At 41.4% G+C, this 23,890-nt stretch overlaps 1 protein-coding gene across 1 annotated transcript in view; it reads left to right on the forward strand.

Moving 5' to 3' along the window:
- Positions 1-23,890, forward strand: part of Cfap97 (cilia and flagella associated protein 97) — a 39,423-nt gene that overhangs the window by 1,953 nt on the left and 13,580 nt on the right. The window contains 3 exon segments of the mRNA XM_059244661.1: positions 9,944-10,040; positions 14,035-14,085; positions 15,208-16,328. Of these exon segments, the coding sequence (XP_059100644.1) occupies positions 14,039-14,085; positions 15,208-16,328 (1,168 nt within the window). The 5' untranslated portion in view covers positions 9,944-10,040; positions 14,035-14,038.

The following is a 23,890-nucleotide window of genomic DNA, read 5'->3' on the forward strand; positions in this document are numbered from 1 at the left end:
GGTCAGGATATTCATGAAGTAAACTTGCTTAACACAAAAGTATTATAGAAGAGGTTATTATTCAAAACAGAAGACTCATGTATTCACTCCAAGTCTTCATAATAAATTTCCCCAAAGGCATATGGATTTCAAGTGGGAGATGAAGTCAGAGATTTAAAAATAATCCCTAACATTTAATTCTAACAGACTAGTATATAAGTGAATTGTTTTTTTATACCTATTTAAAAACAAGTATGTTTCTCATGTTTGTAATGTTATTTTTATGTGAGTGTTTTTGCTTGCATGTGTGTTTGTGCACCAGGTGCATGCAATGCTCACAGAGAGAAGAGAACATCGTTTCCCCCAGAACCGAAGGTAGGAACAGGTGTGAGCCACCGTGTGGATGCCCGACACTGAATCTGGCTCCTCTTTAAGCTCACGGAGTGCTCTTAACCACTGAGCTATCTCTCCAGCCCCAAATTTTTTGCTTTTTAGTATTAATTGATGTTCACAGGACATTTCATTCTTTTATACCGGCCAGGAAATATAGGAAGATAATGAATGTCTCATGCTAAATGAGACTACAGTGAAAAGCTCTAGGCATACCATCACTACCCCCAACAGATACTGTTGAGCCTAATGACAGATGGGGAAATCGAGGCACCAGAGATCATTAACTTGCTCGCAAAGCTAGTACACATTAGAGCTAGGATTTGGTGTCCCTCCACATGGGGATAACTTCAGTTTGTACACTTACCCTCTGTACCACAGCATGTTTAATAAGTCCATGGGTCTAAGACGAGTGTGCCGTTCTTTAGAATGTCCAGTCTCGTTGTTTTGTGAGAACAGCAGCACCTGTGTCGCCCTGCCAGGGACTGAGTGAGTATAATTAGAAAAAGGAAAACTGGCCTAACGTTTACTGCACACCAACTCTGTAACTCAAGACCATGGTCTTGCAGTAAGTGCGTGATCCCCAAGAGTAATGCAGAGCTGGAGATGTGTAAATCCACAATCAGAAAACTGCCTCAAAGCACACATTCTCCTCCCGCCATGTCAGCACTGATGCCTCATACTTACGTCATCAGTAGAGTTAATCCCCTGATCTGTGTATGGTTGGAGGATCACTGACATAAGGCAAGACCAAAGGATAGAATGGTTGACATCAGAAGGCATTGAGGAAAAAGAGGCACCAAATCAGATTTTAAATTGGAGTTGAAGTGTCCATCTCCAGTAATCACTGTTGAGTCCTGACAGTTCTTTCGAAAAGGTTTATTATGTATTTTATTGTAGCTAAAGTTTTCCTGCCTGGCCCACAGTCAGGACAAATCTCTGTCATCCGCCAGTCCCACAGCTGCTCAGACCCAACCAAGTAAACACAGAGACTTATATTGCTTACAAACTGTATGGCCGTGGCAGGCTTCTTGCTAACTGTTCTTATATCTTAAATTAATCCATTTCTATAAATCTATACCTTGCCACATGGCTCGTGTCTTACCGGCATCTTCACATGCTGCTTGTCATGGCGGCAGCTGGCAGTGTCTCCCCCAGCCTTCTGCTTCCCAGAATTCTCCTCTCTCCTTGTCCTGCCTATACTTCTTGCCTGGCCACTGGCCAATCAGTGTTTTATTTATACAGAACGATTACCACAGCATTTTATTTTGTATGTATGTGTGTGGGCCTGAGTGTAGGTATGTGCACTGTGTATGTGCCCACAGAGGCCTGGGTTCAGAGAAGAGCATCAGATCCCCTAGAATTTGAGCCACCCAATGTAGGTGCTGGACACCAAACCTGGGTCCTCTGGAAGAGCAGCCAGTGCTCTGAACTGCTGGGCCACCTCTCAGCCCCAAGTACTATCAGCTTGAAGGGCTTAAAGAGAAAATTAAGAAGTAATGTCTTATCTATATTTTTTTATTGCCAGTGCATTCTGACAGGCTATAATCTAATGTTCGATAAGGCTATCTCCATCATCTGAGATGGGAATGGCTTCTGGCTGAACTACCAAGGGTAAATGAAGATAAGGAGGAACTGCGCATATTTAAATACCGGAGAAAGCAGGTGTACACCACCAATCTTTGTCTAAGAATGAATCAATAATGTTTACAGGATGGTGTTCCTCTGAATAAAATTTTAAAACATCTAAACTATAGTGAGTGGGGTTCCATATTAGTAAGTAAAACATATTCATACTGAAAACTTATTCCAAGATAGGAAGTGAGAAATTTTGAGACAGTCAGCCCCACATGGGATGTCTCCATCAAATCCCTCCCCTCGGAGCTAAGGGATCCCTGTGGGAGAGGAGGCAGAAAGAGTATTAAGAGCAGAGGGGATGGAGGACACCAAGAAAACAAGGCCCTCTAAATCAGCATGAGCAAAGCTCATAGGAACTCACAGAGACTGAAGCAGCATGCGCAGGGCCTGCATGGGTCCCCTCCGGGTCCTCTGTGTATATAGTATGGCTTCTGGTTTAGTGTTTTCATGGGACTCCTGAGTGAGTGAATGAGTGGGTCTCTGACTCTTGTGCCTTCCCTTGGGCTCTTTTCCTTCTGTTGGCTTGTCTTGATACGATAGTTTTTATCTGGTTATATTTTATTTTGTTGTATTGTATTATTACCTCTTGGGAACCTATTCTTCTCTAATGAGGGACCGAAAGGGAATGGATCTAGATGGGAGGAGAGGAGGGGAGGATCTTGGAGGAGTAGAGGACAGGAAAAGTGTAATCAGCATATATTATGTGAGAAAAGAATCTATTTTAAGTAAAAGGGAGAAAAGAAGACTTACCCAAAGTCACTAATCTTTAAAAAGAAACCAATTTTAAATTACTGAAAGCTAGATCAGCTTATGTCAGGGCAAATAATTATCAAGGTATATCACAAAACTGGACACATTTCCTGTTGACTGAAATCCAGAGAATATGGTGTCAATTGTCTTTGCATTATGAACTACCTGCAAATAAGTCACCTGTCCACTCGATTTGGTGGGCTGCTATCAGCCGCGGACTCTGCTCTTCCAGGCTGGGTCTTTAGTGGAGAGGCAGCTGGCTGACACATAGCCTAGGAGACCATGTGTTCTTACCCTCCAAGAGGTTAGCGTGGGCCTCTTCACAGGACAGTGTCAGGGATGCAAATTTGCACATTTTCTTAAAGCTGATGCTGTGTTGTATTTGTCTCCTTTGGTGCCCTCAGGAGAAAACAGGGAGCGGGGTGCACGGGGGTGGGGATTTTCTGTTTAATGTTTATATTTGTGTGTATGTGGGGGGGGGTGCCCTAAGTGGCTAGAAGGAGGCATTGGATCCCGTGGCGCTGGAGACATAGGTCATTCATTGTAAACAACCAGATATGGGTTCCGGGACTGAATTCAGGTCTTCTGGGAGAGTGACAGATGCTCTTAACCACTGAGCCATCCCACCACCACCACCACCACCCCTGCCCCCTACATGATGAGTGTTTAATAGTAAGTATTACTCATTTGTTCAGTCTTTTAATGACCTACCATAATTTAGCAGAATGAATACATTAATCAGTTTTTGGTGGATCATCAGGCTAGTGATTTGTTACTAAAAATACATTAAAGTTCCCATTTCTGGCCCTAGGGATCTATAATCCTTATAATCCACTCCCTTCCACTGAGTGGAGACAGACAGCATCAGGGGGCACAGAGAACTGATATTTATGTTTGCTTGTTGTGAAGTTAATAATATAGATCCTAGACATGTAATTTAATTTTTACTAATACACTAATATTTTCAAGTTATAAAACCTAAAAAGAGCTAGGCATGGTGGCACATAATCTCAGCATTTGGGAGGCAGAGGTAAGCAAATTGCCATGAGTTTGAGGCCAGCCAGGTCTACAGAGGGAGTTCCAGGATAGACAGAGAAATCTTGTCTCAAAAAATCAAGATAAAAACAAACAAACAAAAAAAACTTAAAAAAAAAGCAAACTCTACTGGACTTTAATATCCAATATTAATGATTGGCAAGTTGTAAGTTACAACTATTTGATATCTTTTATTTTTTTTTCAAGACAAGGTTTATCTGTGTAACAGCCCTGGCTGTCCTGGAACTTGCTCTGTTGACCAGGCTGGCCTGGGACTCACAGAGATCTGCCTGCCTCTGCCTCCCAAGTACTGGGATTAAAGGCGTGCACTGCTACCACCCAGCTGACTATTTGATATCTTATGATACCAAAATGCATAGGGGTTAGTTCATGTTTTTGAATCCTCTAAGTGCTACCTCACATATTTGTTGAGGGCAGAGAAAAATTGATCACTGTGGTCTCAATGTTTAAGTCTCCCTACAAATTCCTATGTCAAAGCCTAATTACCAGTGATTGGCTATTAGAAGGTGTGCCTCCAGGAAAGTAGTTACTGCATTTACACAGCCTGTATAGATGATATTAGTGCCTCTTAAAGAGGGGGTGGGGGGCAGAAGGCTGAAAAGATGACTCATCAGTTAAGAGTTCTGCCTGCTCTTCCAGAGGACCAGAGTTGATTCCCAGTATCCACAGATTGGCTGCTCTTCCAGAGGACCAGGATGAGATTTCCAACACCCCCATGGCAGCTTATAACCATCTGTAACTCCAGTCCCAGAGTATCCAACACCTTCTTCTGGGTTCCTTGAAAACAACACCCAGGCAAAAACACCCATACACATAAAATATAAATAAAGGTTAAAAAAATTTTAGGGGGCTATGAGCCAGATGTAGTAGGGGAAAGCCTGCAATCCTAGACTTAGAAGAGGAGGAAGATCAGGAGTTCGAGGCCATCCTCAGCTACACAGTTAGTTTGAAGATAGCCTGAGCTCCCTGAAACCCTGTCTCAAGAAGACAAGACAGCTGTCCTTGACTCTTATACCAAGTGAGAGGACACAGAGAAGGAGCCATCTCTGAGCCAGGAGTCAAGACTTCACTGGAACCCTTATCTGCTGGCACCGTGGCCTCTCACTTTCCTTCTTCCAAAACTGTGAGAGAGGAGCTACTCACTCTACAGAATCTGTTATAACAGCCAGAAGGACAAACACCAGTGATGAGCCAAGACTTAGAAAAGTTCAGCATCCGAGAGAATCATTATCAAAAGCCAGATGTTTTTATTGTAAAATACACAAGACAGAAAATTCACCATCGTAATCATTTTCACACCACGTAGTAGTGAGTACATTCATACTGTGTAACTGTCACTACTGTCCATGTCCAGAACTTCTTCTCTCAGCCAGCCTGTGTAGAAACTCTGCCATCAAACAACTTGCTATTCCCTCCACCCCACAACCCCTTCATACTCATTCTGTTCTGTTCTCTCGAATTTGACTATTCTAAGCCTCATAGAAATAGAATCATGTATTTGTCTTTTCTGACTAGCTTATTTCACTTAGCATGACATCTTTAAACTTCATTTAATAGCATGTATTAGGATTTCATGTGTGTGTGTGTGTGTGTGTGTGTGTGTGTGTGTGTGTGTGTGTGGCTGGATAATATCCCACTGTGTATGCAAGTGCATATATAACATTTTCTCTGTTAATACTCTTGAGTTGTTTCTATATTTTGAGTGTTGTGAATAATAATGTTATGAATCTGGATGTACAAATATATGAGATGCTGCTTTGAATTCTTTTGGGCATATATCCTGAAATGGAATTGCTGATTCATATAACTCTATCGAATATTTTCAAGGAACTACTATAGCATTTCCTATCCTGCTGTTTTACATATTGACTGGGCAAAAGGCTTCCAATTTCTTTGAGTCTTTGCCATCTTGTTGTCTATTTTAGTTTTTTCAAGAGGTATTTTTTTTTTAAGATTTATTTATTTGTGTGTAGTGTTCTGCCTGAATGCCAGAAGAGGGCACCAGATCTCATTATAGATGCTGGGAATTGAACTAAGGGACCTCTGAAAGCCGCCAGTTCTCTTAACCAATGAGCCATCTCTCCAGCTCCTGGAAGAGCTATTTTTAATCTGTCCTAGTGGGGCTAAAATGTACCTCATTGTTTTGTTTTGAATGTTTGATGTGAGTGTAGGTACAGGTGTGCCACAGCGAAGTTGTAGAGGTTACAGAGAAACTTTGAGGAGCCAGTTCTTTCCTTCTGCTGTGGAATCCAGGAATCAAATTCGGTTGTCAGGTTTGCTTTGGAAATAGTTTTACCAGTTGAACTGCTTCCCTGGCCCTGGAATATGTTTTATGGTGTTCTAGAATCTAATTTTGATCATCTGGAAAACATGTTTACCCAGCAGACATGGTGATCTCATAAGCCATCACTGATTGACTTGCATTTCCTTAATGCATAGTGTCTTAGTTACTTTTCTATTGCTGTGACCAAACACCATGACCAAGGCAACTTACAGAATAAAGCATTTAATTAGGTTTCCAGTTTCGTTTCGGAGGGTTAGAGTCCATGATGGCAGAGCAGAGGTATAGCTGGAGCTGCTGAGAGCTCCCTTCTCAATCCAAGAGGTAGAGGCACACGGGGAAATAGCACAAGTCTTCTGAGACCCCTAGTGACACACCTCCTCCAACAAGGCCACACCTCCTAATCCTTCCCGAACAGTTCCACCAACTGGGGACCAAGTATTCAAATATATAGAGGCCATTCTCATTCAAACCATCACACTTTGTGAAGTTGCCATGTTTTCCAGTGCTGTTGGCTATGTGTATCTCCTTTAGAGAAATGTCTACTCAAATACTGATTTCTACCCTGGAAATCAGTGCCAAAGTAGTTTCATTAAGTAAAATTAAGTGAAATCCCTTCTTTAATCCAACAAAATGAAAAAAAAAAGTTTCTCTTTGTTAATAATCAGGACCAAGAAAATATAAAATGTGTTGTTCAAAATAGAAGTTCTTTCTTGAGTGTGACGGCTGTGGTTGTGATCATCCACCCACATTTGATTAGAAACGCCTAGGGAATTTGTGAAGCTCGCCTCTGAGTGTGTGTGAGGGCATTTCCAGAGACATCATGTGGGCTCTGATCTCATCAATGGAGTGATCCTGGATGGATTCATAATATGCTGGCATTATTAGCAGGTGCTGAGAGAGAGGAGGTGGGGCCCAGGTGGAGGGAGGTCACTAGAAGTGTCTCTGGCGTTACACCTTGCCCTGGCCTCTTTCTGCAGGGCAGATTCTCCAGCCTCACAATTACATGAATTGCTCGACAGTGCCATGAAGGACTGCACCCTCTCAAACTGTGAGCCAACCAATCTTTCTTCGTTGTGTTAAGGATTTTTGTCACAGCTCTGAGAAAACAACACAGTGGCAGTCCCTAGGATATAATGTTCAGGCTGTGTTTGCTTTCTTTGTATTTTCATGTAAGTGTTCTCTGAGAGCTCTAACGAGCTACTACAAAGTTAGAGGTATAAAACAACTCACACCTATTTGGTGTAGGGTTGTAGAGGTCAGACGTCTAAAATCAAGGCAGGTTTGAGTTCTTTCAGGGTAGAATCCATTTCTTTCCTCTTCTCGACTTTCCACAGCAGCATGCATTCCTTGGCTCATTGACTCTTCCACACATCACTCTTTTGTGCCACAGCTCCTATAACTAACTGTTTGCTTCTCCCTTGTATAAGGACCCTAGTGATTACACACAATGGGCTCCTGGATAATGTAAATTTAATTCCATCGGCTAAATTCCCCGTGCCATTATAAAGTAACATATTAATGTACTCTGGTGATTAGAGGACGGAGATTGGGAGTGGGGTGCCATCCCTATCCCCACGATGTGTTCAAGAGTTCAACAAGAAATTGTGGCACTCAATAGCCTGTAGAGATCATTTTTTAGATTGCCTAACGTGCACCTCCATCATCAATGGAAGGGCCTTCCTTCATAGGTTACCTGCCCCTGCTGCACATTAACTCTGCTTGAACTGCATTTCATGTCTTTGACACGGGGTCTCACGATATAACCCTGGCTGGCCTGGAAGTCCCTAGATAGGCCAGGCTGGCCTTGAACTCAGAGATCCCTTCCTCTCCGCTGAGTGCAGAGAGTAAAGACACGGCGCCACCACGACTGGTTTGTGTGAACAGAGCTTTGCTTGGAATAAAATACCCCAAAGACACAGTCGCCCTCTATTTTTTTTATTATTGTCGTCTTGTTACAGAATTACAAGATTACAGCGATTCTTTGTAGGCGGTCCTCCCGGGTGCCTGGACCTCCCGCTGCGCCGCGGGTATGCGCGTAGATGCGTCTTGTACAGCAGGGAGTCCTTGGTGCTCTCCTTTCCACATGCCTCCCGGCCCGCCCGAGACCCCGTGGAGAAGCTGCCGCTCCGGGACCCTCTTCCCCGAAGAGGCGGCTCCGCAGCCCGCCCACCCTTGCCCTTCCGCTTACTGCGTCCCCGGAAGCTCCCGCCGGCGCTCACGCATGCGCGCCTCCCGGTTAGCCTCCCGCGCCCAGGAGGGAGCCCGGCGGAGGTGTGGCTGCGCGTGCGCGGAGCCAGCGAGGACCGGCGCGCCCGGCGGCACGGCGGCGGCGGCGCGAGAGGCCCGAGCGGTCGCGTTTCCCAGGTGAGCGGCTCACGGGCTTCTCCGCATCCGGTCGGTCCGCAGCCGGCGGGCCGGCCACCCTCCCCTGCGTTCGGGGTCCGTTTCCCCGGTTCGGAGCCCGACGGAGGCGAGCCTCCCGTCCCCCCGTCCCCCGGGGTGGGTACCACGGCACCTCCGCGGGAGGTCGCAGGCTTGTCCCCGGCGGCGTCGCCAGCCCCGCGGGCGGCGTGGTAACCGCTACGCAAACGGCGGGGGGCGGTGGGGGGCGGTGGGGGGCGGGGGCGCCAGCCCTCCCCCGGGGGGGAAACGGTAGCCCGGCCCCGCAGGGAAGGAGCCGTGGAGTCGGGGTCCGAGCCCCCTGGAGATGTGGCCACCGCTGCCCCTCTCTGGGTTCTGGACCCCGAACCCACAGGCCCGAGGAATTGTCTGTCTTTTGACTTGTACGTCCCAGAGTCTGGAGAGGGTACTGACGGGGGGTCGTGGACGAAGCCTCAAATTCCTGAATAACAGGTGTACAGTTTGGGCCAAGATTTCTGTATGCCCAATTTGGGGCCCTGAGATATATATATGTATCGACAGATAAGGACTATCACAAATGTACAAAATGACATTTTAAATTCCAGGTTATCTGTGTATTCTTTCTGGTGTATTGTGAAAGCACTATTAGTTCTATTGCTAGCTCAACATCGGTGTCTAGTAAACTCCAGGTAGCTTTGACAGAAACCTGTCTGGACCCACCAGAGGGTTATTATGGTCACACAGACTGTCATTTGATTTTATCCTTTCCCGGGGTGTTGTAAGATGATCTTAACTGTCTTATAAAACCATTGTTTTTTCTTACTTACTCCCCAATGTAAATTGAATCGCAGCAATTGTGATGTAAATTTTAGCAAAAGAACTGCTAATGGGTGATATTGTCAGATAAGTTTTCTTGGAAATTAAGTTAAATCACCTGTTGAGGTGCTTACAGCCACTTTTACCCAGTAGAAATTCTGAGTGTAGGCAACACCTCAGAAATTTCACATGCACTAGGAAGTGGGCCACCTTTCATGAGGAGAAAACAAAATTATCAAGTAACATAAGCTGAAAACATGATGGTTTGATTAGGAAGCAAAGAGTAAGAACCTGGGTCTTAAGTCTCCAGATGCCTTTGTGGGATAAACATTCTTTAAATGTTTACCTAATTTTTGTTGTTGTTGTTATTTTTGTTTGTTTGTTTGGAGACAGGGGTTCTCTGTGTAGCTTTGTATCTTTCCTGGAACTCACTTTGTAGCCCTAGCTGGCCTTGAGCTCACAGAGATCTGCCTTCCTCTTCCTCTGCTGGGATTAAAGGCGTGCGCCACCACTGCCACCACCACCACCGCCCAGCTAGATGTTTACCTAATTTTTGTAGATCTCTTTTAGACAATGGGGATGTAAAGGTGAACAAGACCTCAGGAGCTCCTGGGCTGGTAAGAATGGTAATACCTCCTTCTCGCCTCATCTCTTCTCTCCTTTTTTCAGAGGCCAGTGGTCTCCAGCACCAGAGCTCAAGTGATCCTCTTAATTCAGCTTCGCTTGTAGCTGGCATTATGAGCACACACCAACTCTAGCCAGCCTGGTGAGGACACTACTGTAGGCAAAGTTTTAGACAAACCTTCTTTTATCTTCTGGTTCTGCTGTGGGACCCTGGAAAATTAATAGAAAAGACAGCTCGTGTGTAGAGGGCCAAAGGACAACTTCAGGTGCCGTACACTGTAGTCATGATAGCAGTGGGAAATTGAGTGGAATCTTCTAGCAAATCAACTTTTAGTTTGTCTCCTCTCAACTTTTTGTTAAAATATGTAAAATTAAAATATGTTAAAATATGTTATTCTTCCAGTACAGATAACTATATGTATTTTTCATTTATATATATTAACTGTATCAGTTCTACAAACTTTGCAAGTAAATTACATAATAAACATTCTGATGTTTGGGTCATGTGTTGAGACTCACAGTTGTAATGTGAAAGCTGTCTGAGGCAATACATAAACCTGTGAATAGAGCTGTGTTCCAGTAAACTGTCTGCATTGTCAGAACAAGCCACAGTTGATCCTGAATAGTAGTTTGCTGGCCTGTGAGCTAACTAGTTTAATGAAATAATTATACCATATGCAGTTTTTATCTTTTACAAGTAATTCTGTGATTACTCCCATTTCTACCTTTTATGTTTTTATTCTTATAAATGTCTTACAAATGAAGTTGTGATTCAAAGAGTTTATGACTCTTATATGTCTCTGAAAACAAATTGTCAAATGTCTTTTTAAAAACATTTCAGGTGCTGGAGAGGTGGCTCAGTGGTTAGCAGGCTGAACTGCTCTTGCAGAAGCCCCAAGGTGGCTTCCCAGTACCCTCTGTGGTGCATCTCACACACAGAAGCCTATAACTCTAGCTCCAGGGGACCTGATGCACTGTCACACAGGACTCCACAGGTACCTGCACACACACACACACACACACACACACACACACACACACACACACACACACAAACACATTCTAGGTGTTCTGTTTGTATCACTGATGCTGATGTCCCCATGCCTTATACAAAGATTCTAGAAGGCAACTCTGTCCTCAGATCATAGACATCATATTTGTAGTAAAGAAGACATTAAATCTCTAATTTGAACTTAATATCATGTCATTGAAATTTATTTATTTAAAATACTTGCTAGGACTTCTACTGCAAGAACTTACTTTCATAAAGTTAGTTTAAAGCAACAATTATGATATGTTTAAAAATGTTTGTGAATGGACAAGTCTCCATTCCTTTGCCCTAAGTTTAAATCTGTTTGTGAATGGACAAGTCTCCATTCCTTTGCCCTAAGTTTAAATCTGTTTGTGAATGGACAAGTCTCCATTCCTTTGCCCTAAGTTTAAATCTGTTTGTGAATGGACAAGTCTCCATTCCTTTGCCCTAGATTCCATGCTTCCTCTGTTAAAGTTACCCTTGTAAAAATGTACCCTTTTTCAGGAGGACAAGATACGATTATTGCAGACTCCCAATGAAAAATATATTCAAAAAAAGATAACATATATCTAAAATATATATATATATATAATCTACATTTGCTGTTAATTGTTTTGATAAGGAATAAAAGGGGATTCCTACTTTTATCTTTTAAAAATCAAATTTTAGTTTTATAAATTATTTGAAAGAATAGACTTTGATATCTATACAGATAAATGTGATAGCTAAAACTGCCCTAGATATGTGAGGGGATTCCATCTTTTTTGTTTGCTAGGGATCAAGATCTCTACCTCTAAATTATCCTCCCAGTCCCCCTCTGACAGTTTGAATTTTTAATTTGTAAAGAAGGCATTAATCTATGCTAACATCTTGAAACTAAAAATCTTAAATTTTAGTAGAAGTTTAAGTTTTATACCATAATGCTTCTCAATGATATGTAATTCTATTTGAATCTAGGTTTGTGCTAAATTTTTAACAGATGTGCACTTTTATTAATCTTTACTTAGCTTATAAAATATTAAATTTTACTGGACATTACATGTGACTTTTTTTTTTCCTAGACAGGGTTTCTCTGTGTAGTTTTGGTGCCTGTCCTGGATCTCGCTCTGTAGGCCAGGCTGGCCTCAAACTCACAGAGATTCACCAGGCTCTGCCTCCCACCCAGCTATATGTGACTTTTGTGAACCTGCTTATCATCATAATTTTAACTTATATTTCATGTTTAAGTATTTTAAATAACAATTACATTTATAAATTTATCAAAGGAAATTAAACACTTAAACATTGCATATCAAATTACAGATTTAAGTGTCAGATTCCCTTAAGCATTTAAAGATAGGTTACAGTCAGCATTTTGCAAGTCTATGGGCAGGAAGTATAGCTCAGTGGCAGAGAGCTTGTCTAGCATGTCCAAGACCTCAGGTTTAATACTCAACACTGCAAATTGTAAATAAGTAAATGAATTAAGATTTATGCCTAGCTAGGTGTGGTTGTGCATGCCTTTAATCCCAGCTTCCTAAGGTCAAGGTAGGCTAGTCTCTGCGTTTGAGGCCAGCCTGGTCTACATAGCAAGTTTTAGACCAGACAAGGCTACCTAGTGAGACTGTCTTAACAAAGCAAAAACCAAAATTTATTTCTAATATATAAGAATGCTTCAAAACAAAGACAGAAAAAGTTACTCTTGTGATAAAATGTGTGAATACACATTCTTACTTTGACATTGTTAATGATAGAAATTTTATTACTCCTTAAATCATCTCCATACTTATTTTCATGTCTTTCCTTGGGCTGTAGGGCCACATAATAGTAAATAAAAATTAATTCAGTATGTCCTGGCTTCTGTAGGATACACATTACATAATCTTCTAGTGCCCAATTTACTGTACTGGAGTTAATTATAATTTAAATATAGTAAGCACACACTTGCCTGGTTGGCTTCTTATTAATAATGGAATCTGTTTGTATGCCTGTTTTTCAACGTAGCACTTATTTTTCCCTTTTTGAATATTATTGTGGACTTAAGAGTTCCTATTGAATTTTTTATTTATATATGTATTTTGTTTTTGAACTTGTACAGTGTCAGCCCTTTAAATGGTTGAACTTAATTATCAGTTTGATTGGGTTGATAAGTGCCTAGATTATTAAGTAAAAAGCACCTCAGAGTATAATTGTGAGGACATTCTGGAGGTGATTAGAAGAGGGGGAATCATCATGAACGTGGTTGGCAGCACCCCACTGACTTTGCCTTCCCTCTGCCATGAGATGTGCAGCTCTGCTTTACATCCTTCCTTTCTGTGAAGGACTGTGAGCCCAAATAAAGAATTCCTCCATTAACCTTCCTTAAGCTCCATTAACCTCCCTTAAGTTGCCTTATGCTACATATTCTTTCACAAGGGCAAACTAACTGGCTCTGTGGTTTCGTTACCATTACTACAGGCACAGCTGATTATTATGCTCTCTGGCAATAGTCAGAGGCAGATAAGATGCTTATTTTTCTCTGCTTCCAGCAATAACATGAGCTGCCTGGGACTCCCTGATTGTTTTGTTGTTGTTGTTGTGTGTGTGTCTGGGTGTTTTGATTGAATGCATGTCTGTGCACTGTGTGTATGCCCAGTGCCTGTGGAGGCCAGAAGAGGATGCAGATCTCCCTGGACTAGAATTACGGTCATCATGTGGGTGCTGAGAACCCAGGTCCTCTTGAAGAGCAGTAAGTGCTCCACCCATTGAGCTGTCTCTCCAGCCCCTTCTTTTGGGGTTTTGAGGTTTTGTTTTTAATGGAGAGTCGATTAGAAACTAAAGACTGAACTAAGATTATCGGTAATAATGTGATATTGCTTTTAGGTCACTTCGATAACAAGTGAAGATACTTTCTAAAGGCTATAGTTTTATAGTAGTGTTTTCAGTTTAGTTCTAATTGTGTTGGGGTAGAAAATATTTTACATAATGTTTAAATCATTGTTGATGTGCATAAACCTATATATAGGTCAAGTAATTTAAGTAATAGTATCCTTACTCCATACCAAAAATAACTATTTAGAAGTTTAATGCATTTCTTCTAATGTTGAATTTCATGTCTAAATGATGTGCTATTCTTTGATTTTAGACAAATGGCTACCAACTGTAAAGTGTCTCATACCAGACCCCCTTTAATGCAGTGAGTCATGTATACTTTTCTGCAGTAATATTACCTGTGTTATGTCCTAGCTTGTGGTTAAATATTCAGAAATTTATTTGGAAGCTACCGGTACAGCCTGTTTATGTATCTTGGGGGTTTCTGTTGCTCACTGAGAAAGGATGAGGAGAATTGGATAGAAGTCACAGCTCCCTGTATGCTTTGTGTTGAGTGTATGCAGTAAAGGACAGAATGGGATGATAAGCAAGTAGTCAGATGCTGAAGCTTGCAGATTTATACAGCAATCTTACCACCAGAATAATCGGTGATTGAACTGGCTTAGCTGATCCTGTGAGGTTTTAATATCAACTCCAATTACTAATCGTGCTTAGCAGTTTGATTTGATTGAGAGATCCCTGGGAGAGATGAACAAAGCATAGGTGAGTGTGTCTGGGGGAAGATTTCAGGTGGAGTTAAAGCAGTCGGGCTTTAACCTAACGATGGGTTCATTGGGTTGGTGGTAGAAACTGAAGAGGAATCCCATGAGCGTCAACAGATGGCTGACTGGGAGTGTCACTGGAGGGCCTGCCCTGTACCTTTGCCCACTTCTTGGCTGCCATGGAGAATCAGATCATGAGCTAGAATAAATCTTCCTGGAGTTACTTTGTTTTGGTGTTTTGTGTGACAAAACAAATAGCTAAAAGTCTTTTCCTCGTTTAAACTCTCACTGGACTATACAGAAGGGAGATTTCCTTTGGCTTAAGATACTGCTGTCTGTGATAAGCCTTCCCGGATGATCTCGTTTTCTTGTGAGCTCTGGGACTATGGGTATAACTTGACATCTCTAAAACCCCGTCATGACTTCACAAACCTGTTTTACTTTTAAATAGTTCTCTCTTTCTCTCTCTTTTGGGTGTGGGGTGGGTTCGAGATAAGGTTTCTCTGTGTAGCCTTAGCTGTCCTGGAACTTGATCAGGGTGGCCTTGAACCCACAGAGATCCGCCTGTCTCTGCCTCCCAATTGCTGGGATTAGAGGCATGCACCACTGCCGCCCAACCTATAGTTCTCTTTTTGTGCGACCAACATTTCTCACTTGGGGGAAATACAAATGAAACATATTTAGAAATTACTCCAGTCTGATGGTTGAACTGTTCTCCTTTTCAGATACACCTTTGACATCATGGATCGATTTGGAGATATATCAGAAGGTGAAGTGGACCATTCTTTCTTTGACAGCGATTTTGAAGATGCAAAGAAATGTGACAGTGATTTAGTTTTTCACAAGCAAAATGATGACCTTAAGGCAAGAATAGAGAAGGACACCAAAAATGTAAGCTTGAAATTTGAACTACAAAACAGTGACCTTAAAGAGAGAATAGATAATGACACAGAAAATGTGAACTTGCAACGTGGAATACAAACAAAGGAAAATTACCTTACTCAGAAAGGAAATGAAAGAAAAGCAAGAGCTTCCTCAAAGGAATATCATGTAGAAAATGATGCTACACAAACAAGAGGTTCCTCATCGTCAGCCACTTCTTCAAGATCCAAGAAATCACGTGATGCTCCAAAAGGACACAAGTTACACCTGCCTGTTCCAAGTAGAGCTCCTAAAATTGTGAAAGGCGAGGATGATTACTACACGGATGGAGAGGAAAGCAGTGATGACGGGAAAAAGTACCATGTGAGGGCCAAGTCAGCCAAGCCCTCCAGTAACTTCAAAAAGAACGCCAACAAAAAGTATTCCAACGTCAGCTCCTCCTCTTCTCTGTCTTCCTCATCGTCAAGATCCAGTTCAGACTTGTCAGATACAGGTACAGGATCTGATACCCATAAATGTGATTCACGCTCATCATCAAGGAAACATGTTTCTGGTGTAACCCTCTCATCACCGAAACAGAGATGTAAATCAGGAAGAAAATTGGCAGGTACACAGTCTTCCAGTGCTAAACAAAAAACTGGTAACTGTAATGTGGAATCAGAAGAAACTGTAACAGATGTAACTCCTTTGTCAACTCCAGACATCAGCCCTGTTCAGTCCTTTGAATTGGGCCCATCACACGATCAGAAAGTAAAAGTTAAAAGGCAAGAAAATGTGAGCCGGGATGTGTATGAGGATGTGGAGGCTTTAAAAAATGATTTAAGATCTCTGAAATCAGCCAAAAGGAAAGAAAAGCATGGGCAGAATTTTACTCCAAAATCATCAGTGTTAGATGCAAATCTAGACCATAGATCCAAACAAAAGGTCTTAAATGACACCATGGACCTTAATCATCTATTGAAAGGTAATTTTTAAATTCTGTATATTAAATTTGAATATTAATAACTAAACATATATGTGCTATAAATATGCATGGATTTTCTGGTCCATATCTTTGAGATGATTGACATTTTAATAACTTGTCAGATATATTCCATTATTCCATAAAACATTTGAATATCATTTGAATTGTCAGATCATTGCAAAGATAATCAGTTAGGACTAGAACTTTCAGACTAGTTTTCGATTCCTCTCAAACTCTAAATGCCTACCTCTTTTCTGAGGCAGTTCTGTCTTCTTTCTTGAGCTACAGTAAGGATCTGCAGTGGTCTTCACCGTTCACCTTCAGACATGACTGTCCAGAGAAACACTTCCTCTAGCTCTTGAAGGACAAGAACCTTTGTAAGAAATGTCTCCAGATAACCTGCACTTAGTTTATTTCCGCAAGTTGATTTAGTTACACTCTTCGTTCCTGAACTAGTCATTGACCAGGGAGAGATAGCTGAAGCAAATGAGACTCCGGCTGGAGTTAGGAGTGGGAGGTGGAGGCCCAAGGTCCGTTGTGGAGGAAGGTAGAAATGGGTGCCAATTGGGCAGTTAGGTTTGTTCGCTGCAGTTCCTCGAACTTTAGGGTGCATATAGATCATCCTGGAATCCCATTCAAATATGTATTCTGCTGTGGTAAAAGTAGAACCCAGACCGCTAACCATTTAACCCTGCCCTGCCCAGTGCCTTTGCAGTTCTACTTGCCAAAGGATCATGGTTCCTATCAACACACCATTTCCTTCATGCATACTAGGATGTGTGTGACAACACATACAATAATAAACAAGAGCTGCAGGCCTGGCTCAGTGATTAAGAGCGTTTGCTGCTCCTGCCAGAGGACCTGGGTTTACTCTGCAACACACACATGTTCATAACCATCTGTAGCTACAGTGCCAGGAGATCCAACACCTTCTGGCCTTGGTGGACACTGCACATGCATAGTACATGTACATACATTTCCAGCAAACACCCACACATATAAAAATAAGCCTCAAAAAACAGATACAAACATCCTTGTTACCATCTAAATTGTTTCTAAAACTTAGCTAGATGCTAAGAACATATATATATATGTATATATATATATGGTTTTTAAGTCAGAACAATGATTACCACCCCCCAATTCCTGATCACTTTCCTCAGTTACAGTTAAAATACCATGGAAATTTTTCCATTTATTCGCTGTACAGTGGCAAGCCTTGCTGTAAGAAACTTGCAGTAACTCCTCTGGCCTTTGGTTGTTGAGACAGGGTCTGCATAGCCCAGACTGCCCTTGAACCTTTATGCTCCTCCTACTTCTGCATTCTGAGGACTGGAGTTAAAGTTGTGCATCACCATAACCACCTAGTGCTTGTAACCAAGGCAAAGGAACAGAGGGGACATGTTGCTAATTAGCATATCTACTGTTGGACTCCATGAATAACAGTCCCCCAGGGAAGTCTTCATAGTAAAACATTTCAGACTGTTAGTTGATTGCATAAGATACATCTTTAGTTTTCCAAAATTATTATGCTCAGTTTACAACATGAAGCTTTTTCAGCTCCTCATAACTTTTCTGTATTTTCCCCCATGTGCCTAAACCTTGGTCATGATGCAGTTGATCCCCATTTGTGCCTTTCTGCATCATCCTATAGTGTACTTCATCACTTTCATGTTCTGCCAGATGGGCGTTTCTAGACTGCCCCGGCTCATCTAATTGTTTGACAGCCTTCCTTCACTGTTGGACGATAAATCTACTTAATGTAGGGAAGATGATCGTGCTAATGCATAACATGTTTAAAAACCTTCTAGTAGAACATGGTCCTGTCAGCAAACAGCACACTGTGTCCTCCCAATGTAAACATTTTCACTAGCTTAAGTATAGGAGTTCAATAGAAAAACTTAATTCCTGAAATGAGTTTTGAGTAAAAAAATTTCACAAATTGTTACAATAGGAAAATTTTCAAATAGTAAGGAATGCCCATGTAGCAAACAGTGTAAAATAGTACTTGGAAAGATTGTTGCTTATTAAATATAAATAAAAATTAATAGAAGGGTAGAAGAGCAAATATCCCAATATAGTCAGTGGAATGGTGAAACAGTGTTGAATTGGCCACTTAGTGAAGTAGATAAGATTCTGGGAATTGAAACACAAAGCTTTAGGCTTTGGTGTTATTGAACTAAACAGTAACTACAGGATGTGGTAGTTGATAGAAATTGCTAGAATCCAGTCTAGATGGAGAACTAAGAGATATATCCATGTTCACTGAGAACTAATAGATATATCAATGCAGCCTGGTACTAGAAACATAATTTTAACAGATCTTGAAAGATTAGTACAATTTCAGCCTCTTAGCTCTATGAGGAGGTTAACTTGGGGAATTCCCATTCCCCACAATGTCCAAAGACCAACTGGAATTAGATATTTAACCTTGAACTAGAAATCCTTGACTAGGCTTTGAGGGACTTAGAAAATGGAGCAGTAAACACATTTTGATACAAAGTTCTGCATGAGTCTGGTATATTTGGTAAGCATTTAAGGAGTTGAATGGACTGGATTAAAGATACATTTCATACTTTGTATATATAAAATTGGATCACTTTTGAAGGACTCTGAAAGGGCAAAGTAAAGACATTTTAGAAATTTACAGTCTTAAATTTTATCTCCACTTTTGAGAAGAAAAATGTAAGAGGAAAAAGTGCGTAAGGAAGCATTGATAAATGAAGAAACTGGTTATAGTGTTTTTACTAAGGTACCTATGTGGATATTATGGAGGGGATTAAGGGAAAATGCTTTACAGACCCCAATAGTGAGAGAGGAGGCCTGTGCTGAGGTGATCAGCCTGCAGCATGCCCTGCCTGGCACTCCAGTCTGATCTCATCTTTACAGGCAGGTTGGCATTGTTGATACTGAACACATCAAACATTTGAGAAAAGCTGAAGGCAGCAGAGAGGCCCTGTCACTATGATAAATCTAACACTGAGAACTGATTTTCTTTAAGCAAGGCCAATGATTTTAGAGAGCTCTGAGGACAAAGGTATTGTAACTAATAAAAGTAACCTTGACTTGCTTTTTGCATTCCCTGCTGCGTAGAATCAGTGGAGTCTTTGAGGGGTTCTTCAACAATGACAGTACACAGGGCAGAAGCAGCAAAAAGAAACCAGCTGTGTTCTGCTAAGCTGGGCTTTTAAAAATGGACAAAGCTGTTCAGCTCGTTCACACATATTTTTTATTAAAAAGGAATTAAATTCTATTTACGTATTTAGTATGTGTGCACATGCATGTGTGTATCCAGGAGCACAAATGTGCCAGAGCACGTGAGTGGAGGTCAGAGGAAAATCTGTGGCAGTCAGTTCACTCCTTCTACCATGTGGATCCTGTGGACCAAACTTGACTTGTCAGGCTCAACAGCAAGGGCCTTTGCCCTCTGTGCTATCTCATGACCCTGCTGCTTCTAATAGAGATGTTAGGTTGACGTGTAATCGGTGTATTGTTACTGACAGAGGGTGGGTAAATAGCTTAGGTTTTTTTTTCTTTTGTACTATTGGGTTTTTACATATTAAATATTGGGAGATGTAACCCATGGAGACATTTGGGTGTCTCAACGTTTAGGCCCCAAAATCAAAAAGTTTAAGAACTCTTAGGAAAATGGAATTACAATTTATTATTGTAGTAGTCATTGTATACTGAAGTTTGGAGGAAAATTTTTTTTTTTTGGGGGGGGGCGGGTTTCGAGACAGGGTTTCTCTGTGTAGCTTTGCGCCTTTCCTGGAACTCACTTGGTAGGAGAAAATTTTTGAGAAGAAAATTTTTTAAATTTTTAAAGAAGGTGGCGCACTTCATAAAAGCTGTAGGAAGAGAGACCAAACAATATAAGTAAATTATTTTAACTTAGAAGACATTGTGGTTGTGTTAAAAAGTTAAATCAAGAATATTACTCAGTCTTAAAAAGGAAGAATGATCTGGTCTATGCTACAGTGTGGATGAGGCTGGAGAGCATTATGCTAAGTGAAAGAAGTCTGGAAAAGACAAACTGGAGGCTGAAGAGATAGCTCAGTAAAGCCCTTCTGAGGAAGGGCCTGAGTTCCAGCTCTCCCAGCCATCTAGAAAGGCAGCCATGGTGCTGTGTGCTGGTGTAATTCCAGCACTGGGGAGAGAGAGAACCAGGAGGTTCCTAGAGCTCACAGGCCAGCCAGCCGAGCCTGAATCATTGAGCTCCAGGTCTCAGCGAGAGATCCTGTCTCAAAAAACCAATGTGCACAGCCCCTAATAAATGAGACTCCAGAATGACCTTTAGCCTACACACACACACACACACACACACACACACACACATCTGCAGATGCATGAGCACATACATACCCGAAAAGAGACAACTCTTGTGTGATTCCATTTATGTAAGGGTCCTAGTCAAAATCATAGAGACACAATTGTCATTTCCAGGATTTAAGAAAAGGACAGAGATTGATGAGGTTTTTTGTTTGTTTAGTTGGCTTTTTTATGATTATAAGTTTTGGGTTCCAACATACAGCGTTATGGAGAATGAATTGTAGTATCATTGAACAGTACATCTAAAAATAGGATGGTGAATTTTGGATTTTGTCTATTTTGCTACAATAAAAAAGGGAAAACAATAGTTCTTTGATAGTTTCTGATATGCTAACTGTAGGTACCCTTTAAATACCAGTTATACTGGGAGAGAATAAATCAACAAAATCCGAAAAGGTATTTAGTAGTATTAGGAAGAACAAAAATAGAAATTTGAAAAAGTTGTGATGTCTGGTGTGTCTCCTTTAGAAGGAGGAAATAGAAGCATCAGCCCTATTAGTATAAAAATAGATTTCAAGTTGTGAAAAGTGCTACAGGGGACAAAGCGAGGTGTTTTATATTGTACATTTATATTATACATATATTGTACATTTATATTATACATAAGCCAAGTACACTAAAAAGGTATAGTACTGGTATAGTAATAGATATAATATTAGCAAATTATATGTATATAATAAAAGCAAAACAGAACTGGACAATAAATTGATAAAGATCAAGCTACCAAGGAAGATTAAAAATCAGACCAAATTACCAGAAAGTATTTTTTTAAGTGTTAACTGTGCATGTGGGCTGCACTTGATCCACAGGTACTGTCTCTGATATACATGTTTTTAAAAAGGGTAAAATGAGCAGTAAGCATTGCTACAGAGCAAATTACCCAGCACTTGTAGACTAGAGAGACTCAACGGTCAAGTGACTCAGTGCCTTGGGACAGAATTGCCTGAGTGCTTATTGACCCACATGTCAGGTACCTGGACTTGGACCCAACAGAAGTTTAGAAGTGCTAGCCAGAGAGCGCACTCTAGTCTCTCTGTGGCTTGGTCTCCTCACAAAGGTCCAGCTTCTTCAAGGATAATTAGACTTCTTACATGGTACTCAGGGCTCCCAGAAGAGTGTTCCAGAAAATAATACAGAAATCTCAGAGCCCTTTGCAACTTAGCTTTCAGAGTCACGTAGTATCCTTTTGTGCTTGTTTGATTTCTTTTGGATACAGTCTTGGTATGAGATTTGACTGGCCTAAAACTTGCTAGCTTTGAAATTGTAGTGATTCTCCTGTCTCTGCTGCCCAGTTGCTAGGATTATAGGCATGCACCATTATTTCTTGTGTTGGTGGAAATGGTTATAAACTTCCCAAATTTAAAGTGGTGGGACATAGACCATGTCTTTTTGTTTTTTGTTTCTTAAGACAGGGTCTCATATAACCCAGGCTTTTAGCTGAGGATGGCCTTGACTGACTGTCTTCTTACCTCTGCCTCCTGAGTGCTAGGAGTACAAGCATATACTATCATGCCAAATAGTATGCGGTGCTAACCATGACACTAGGGTTTCAGGCGTGCTAGACAAGTACCCTTACCTTCTGAGATGTATCATCAACTTAGAGCCTACCTGTTAATGGGATAAATGGCAATTAATTTATAGAAATAGCTTTAAAATCTCTTCGCTACTGTTTGTTTCTCCTGTATACAGAATGCATTCCCATTTTCCAGTGGTCCAGGTTCAGGCAGGGTTCCTCAGGTGTGTGTGGTTCAGTGAGAAAGCTCTTGAGTGCTTTGAACTCTTCTATTGGGGGAGATAAGGGAGGAGTAGTTGTTTATTCTAAACCTGTAAATCCTGGGTCTTACATTCCTCTATATTTTCTTTGAAAGCTGATCAATTCTTAGTTTTCAATCATATTTCTCTATCCTGTCTTACTATGCATAATATAAATCATTGTGTTTTCAGTGTCCTGCTTGAAAATCTTAGCTGAAATCCACCAGCAGGAATTTTTGCCATTTTCCTTGTTCCCATAACAGTGGTGCTAAACAGTCGGCCAGTTCATTCTGTCAGGCTTCATCATCAACCTTTTGTTTTTTAGATTGTTTTATGTGTATGAGTTTTGCTTGCATGTGTGTATGTGCGACATGTGCATGCAAATCTCAGAGGAGGCCAGAAGAGGGTGGTGGAGCTCTGAAACTGGAGTTAGAGGTCATTGTGAGCCTACAGAACTGGTAACCAACTCCAATCCTCTGCAGAAGCAGCAAGTGCTCTGAACCACTGAGCCACCCCTCCAGCTCGCCCAAGTTTTTCTAGGCTCTTCCAGCTCTAACTGCCATCCGGTTCCAGACCTAGAGCTGTGAATTTTAGGTTTGTCATGGTAGTGTTCCATTTCCTTGTACTAAATTTTGTAGTAGTTACTATTGCTCTGATAAGTTATATAAAGCAGCGACCTCAGCTGATTTCAATGATAGGATGTAAGTTCCTGTATGTGGCTTCCCTTGACTGGTCTGTGGTCTCAAATGCATATGGCATTCTCAAGTTACTATCAGGCATGTATACCTCCAGGCTCCAGGCACAAGTATTCCTGCAAACAAAACGCACGTGCATGTGTGCACGCGCATGTGTGCCCACGCATGTGTGCCCGCACATGCACACACTCACATGTATGTACAGAGCCCCTAGCCTTGAAAGTCACATGTTGGGCCCAGGTCTCATATCAGGGAGCTCCCTGCCTACCTGTAACTACACCTCCAGGGACTGTTCCACCTCTACTGGACTTAGGGGCATCTGCGTGCATGTGGCAGATACACAGACACATACGCATAAATAAAAATAAAATGATCTTGGGGGCTAGAGAGAGGACTCAACGTCTAAGGGTACTGGCTGCTCTTTATGAGTGCCTGGGTTTGATTCCTAGCACCTGTATGGCAGCTCACAGCCATCTGTGAGTCCCGGTTCCAGGGAATCTGACACCCTCTTCGAGCCTCCCAGGATACCAGGCATGAATGTAGTACACAGGCATACATGCAGGCATAACACCCATACACCTAAAATAAAATCTAAAAAATAAAAGTAAAATGAATCTTTAAAATTTGTATCTAAAATAAATTAAAGCTTGTCACATACCATTTTGACAGTACTGTTGGTCAGAGCTGTAAGAAGCCTACAGAAATTCGAAGGAGGGGAACACCAAATGTCACAGAATTTCTCATCTAACAAGTTTTTAATTATGAAGGCAAATAAGAAATCTATAA

This window comes from Peromyscus eremicus, chromosome 17 (assembly GCF_949786415.1).
Source record: "Peromyscus eremicus chromosome 17, PerEre_H2_v1, whole genome shotgun sequence".
Lineage (NCBI taxonomy): Eukaryota > Metazoa > Chordata > Mammalia > Rodentia > Cricetidae > Peromyscus > Peromyscus eremicus.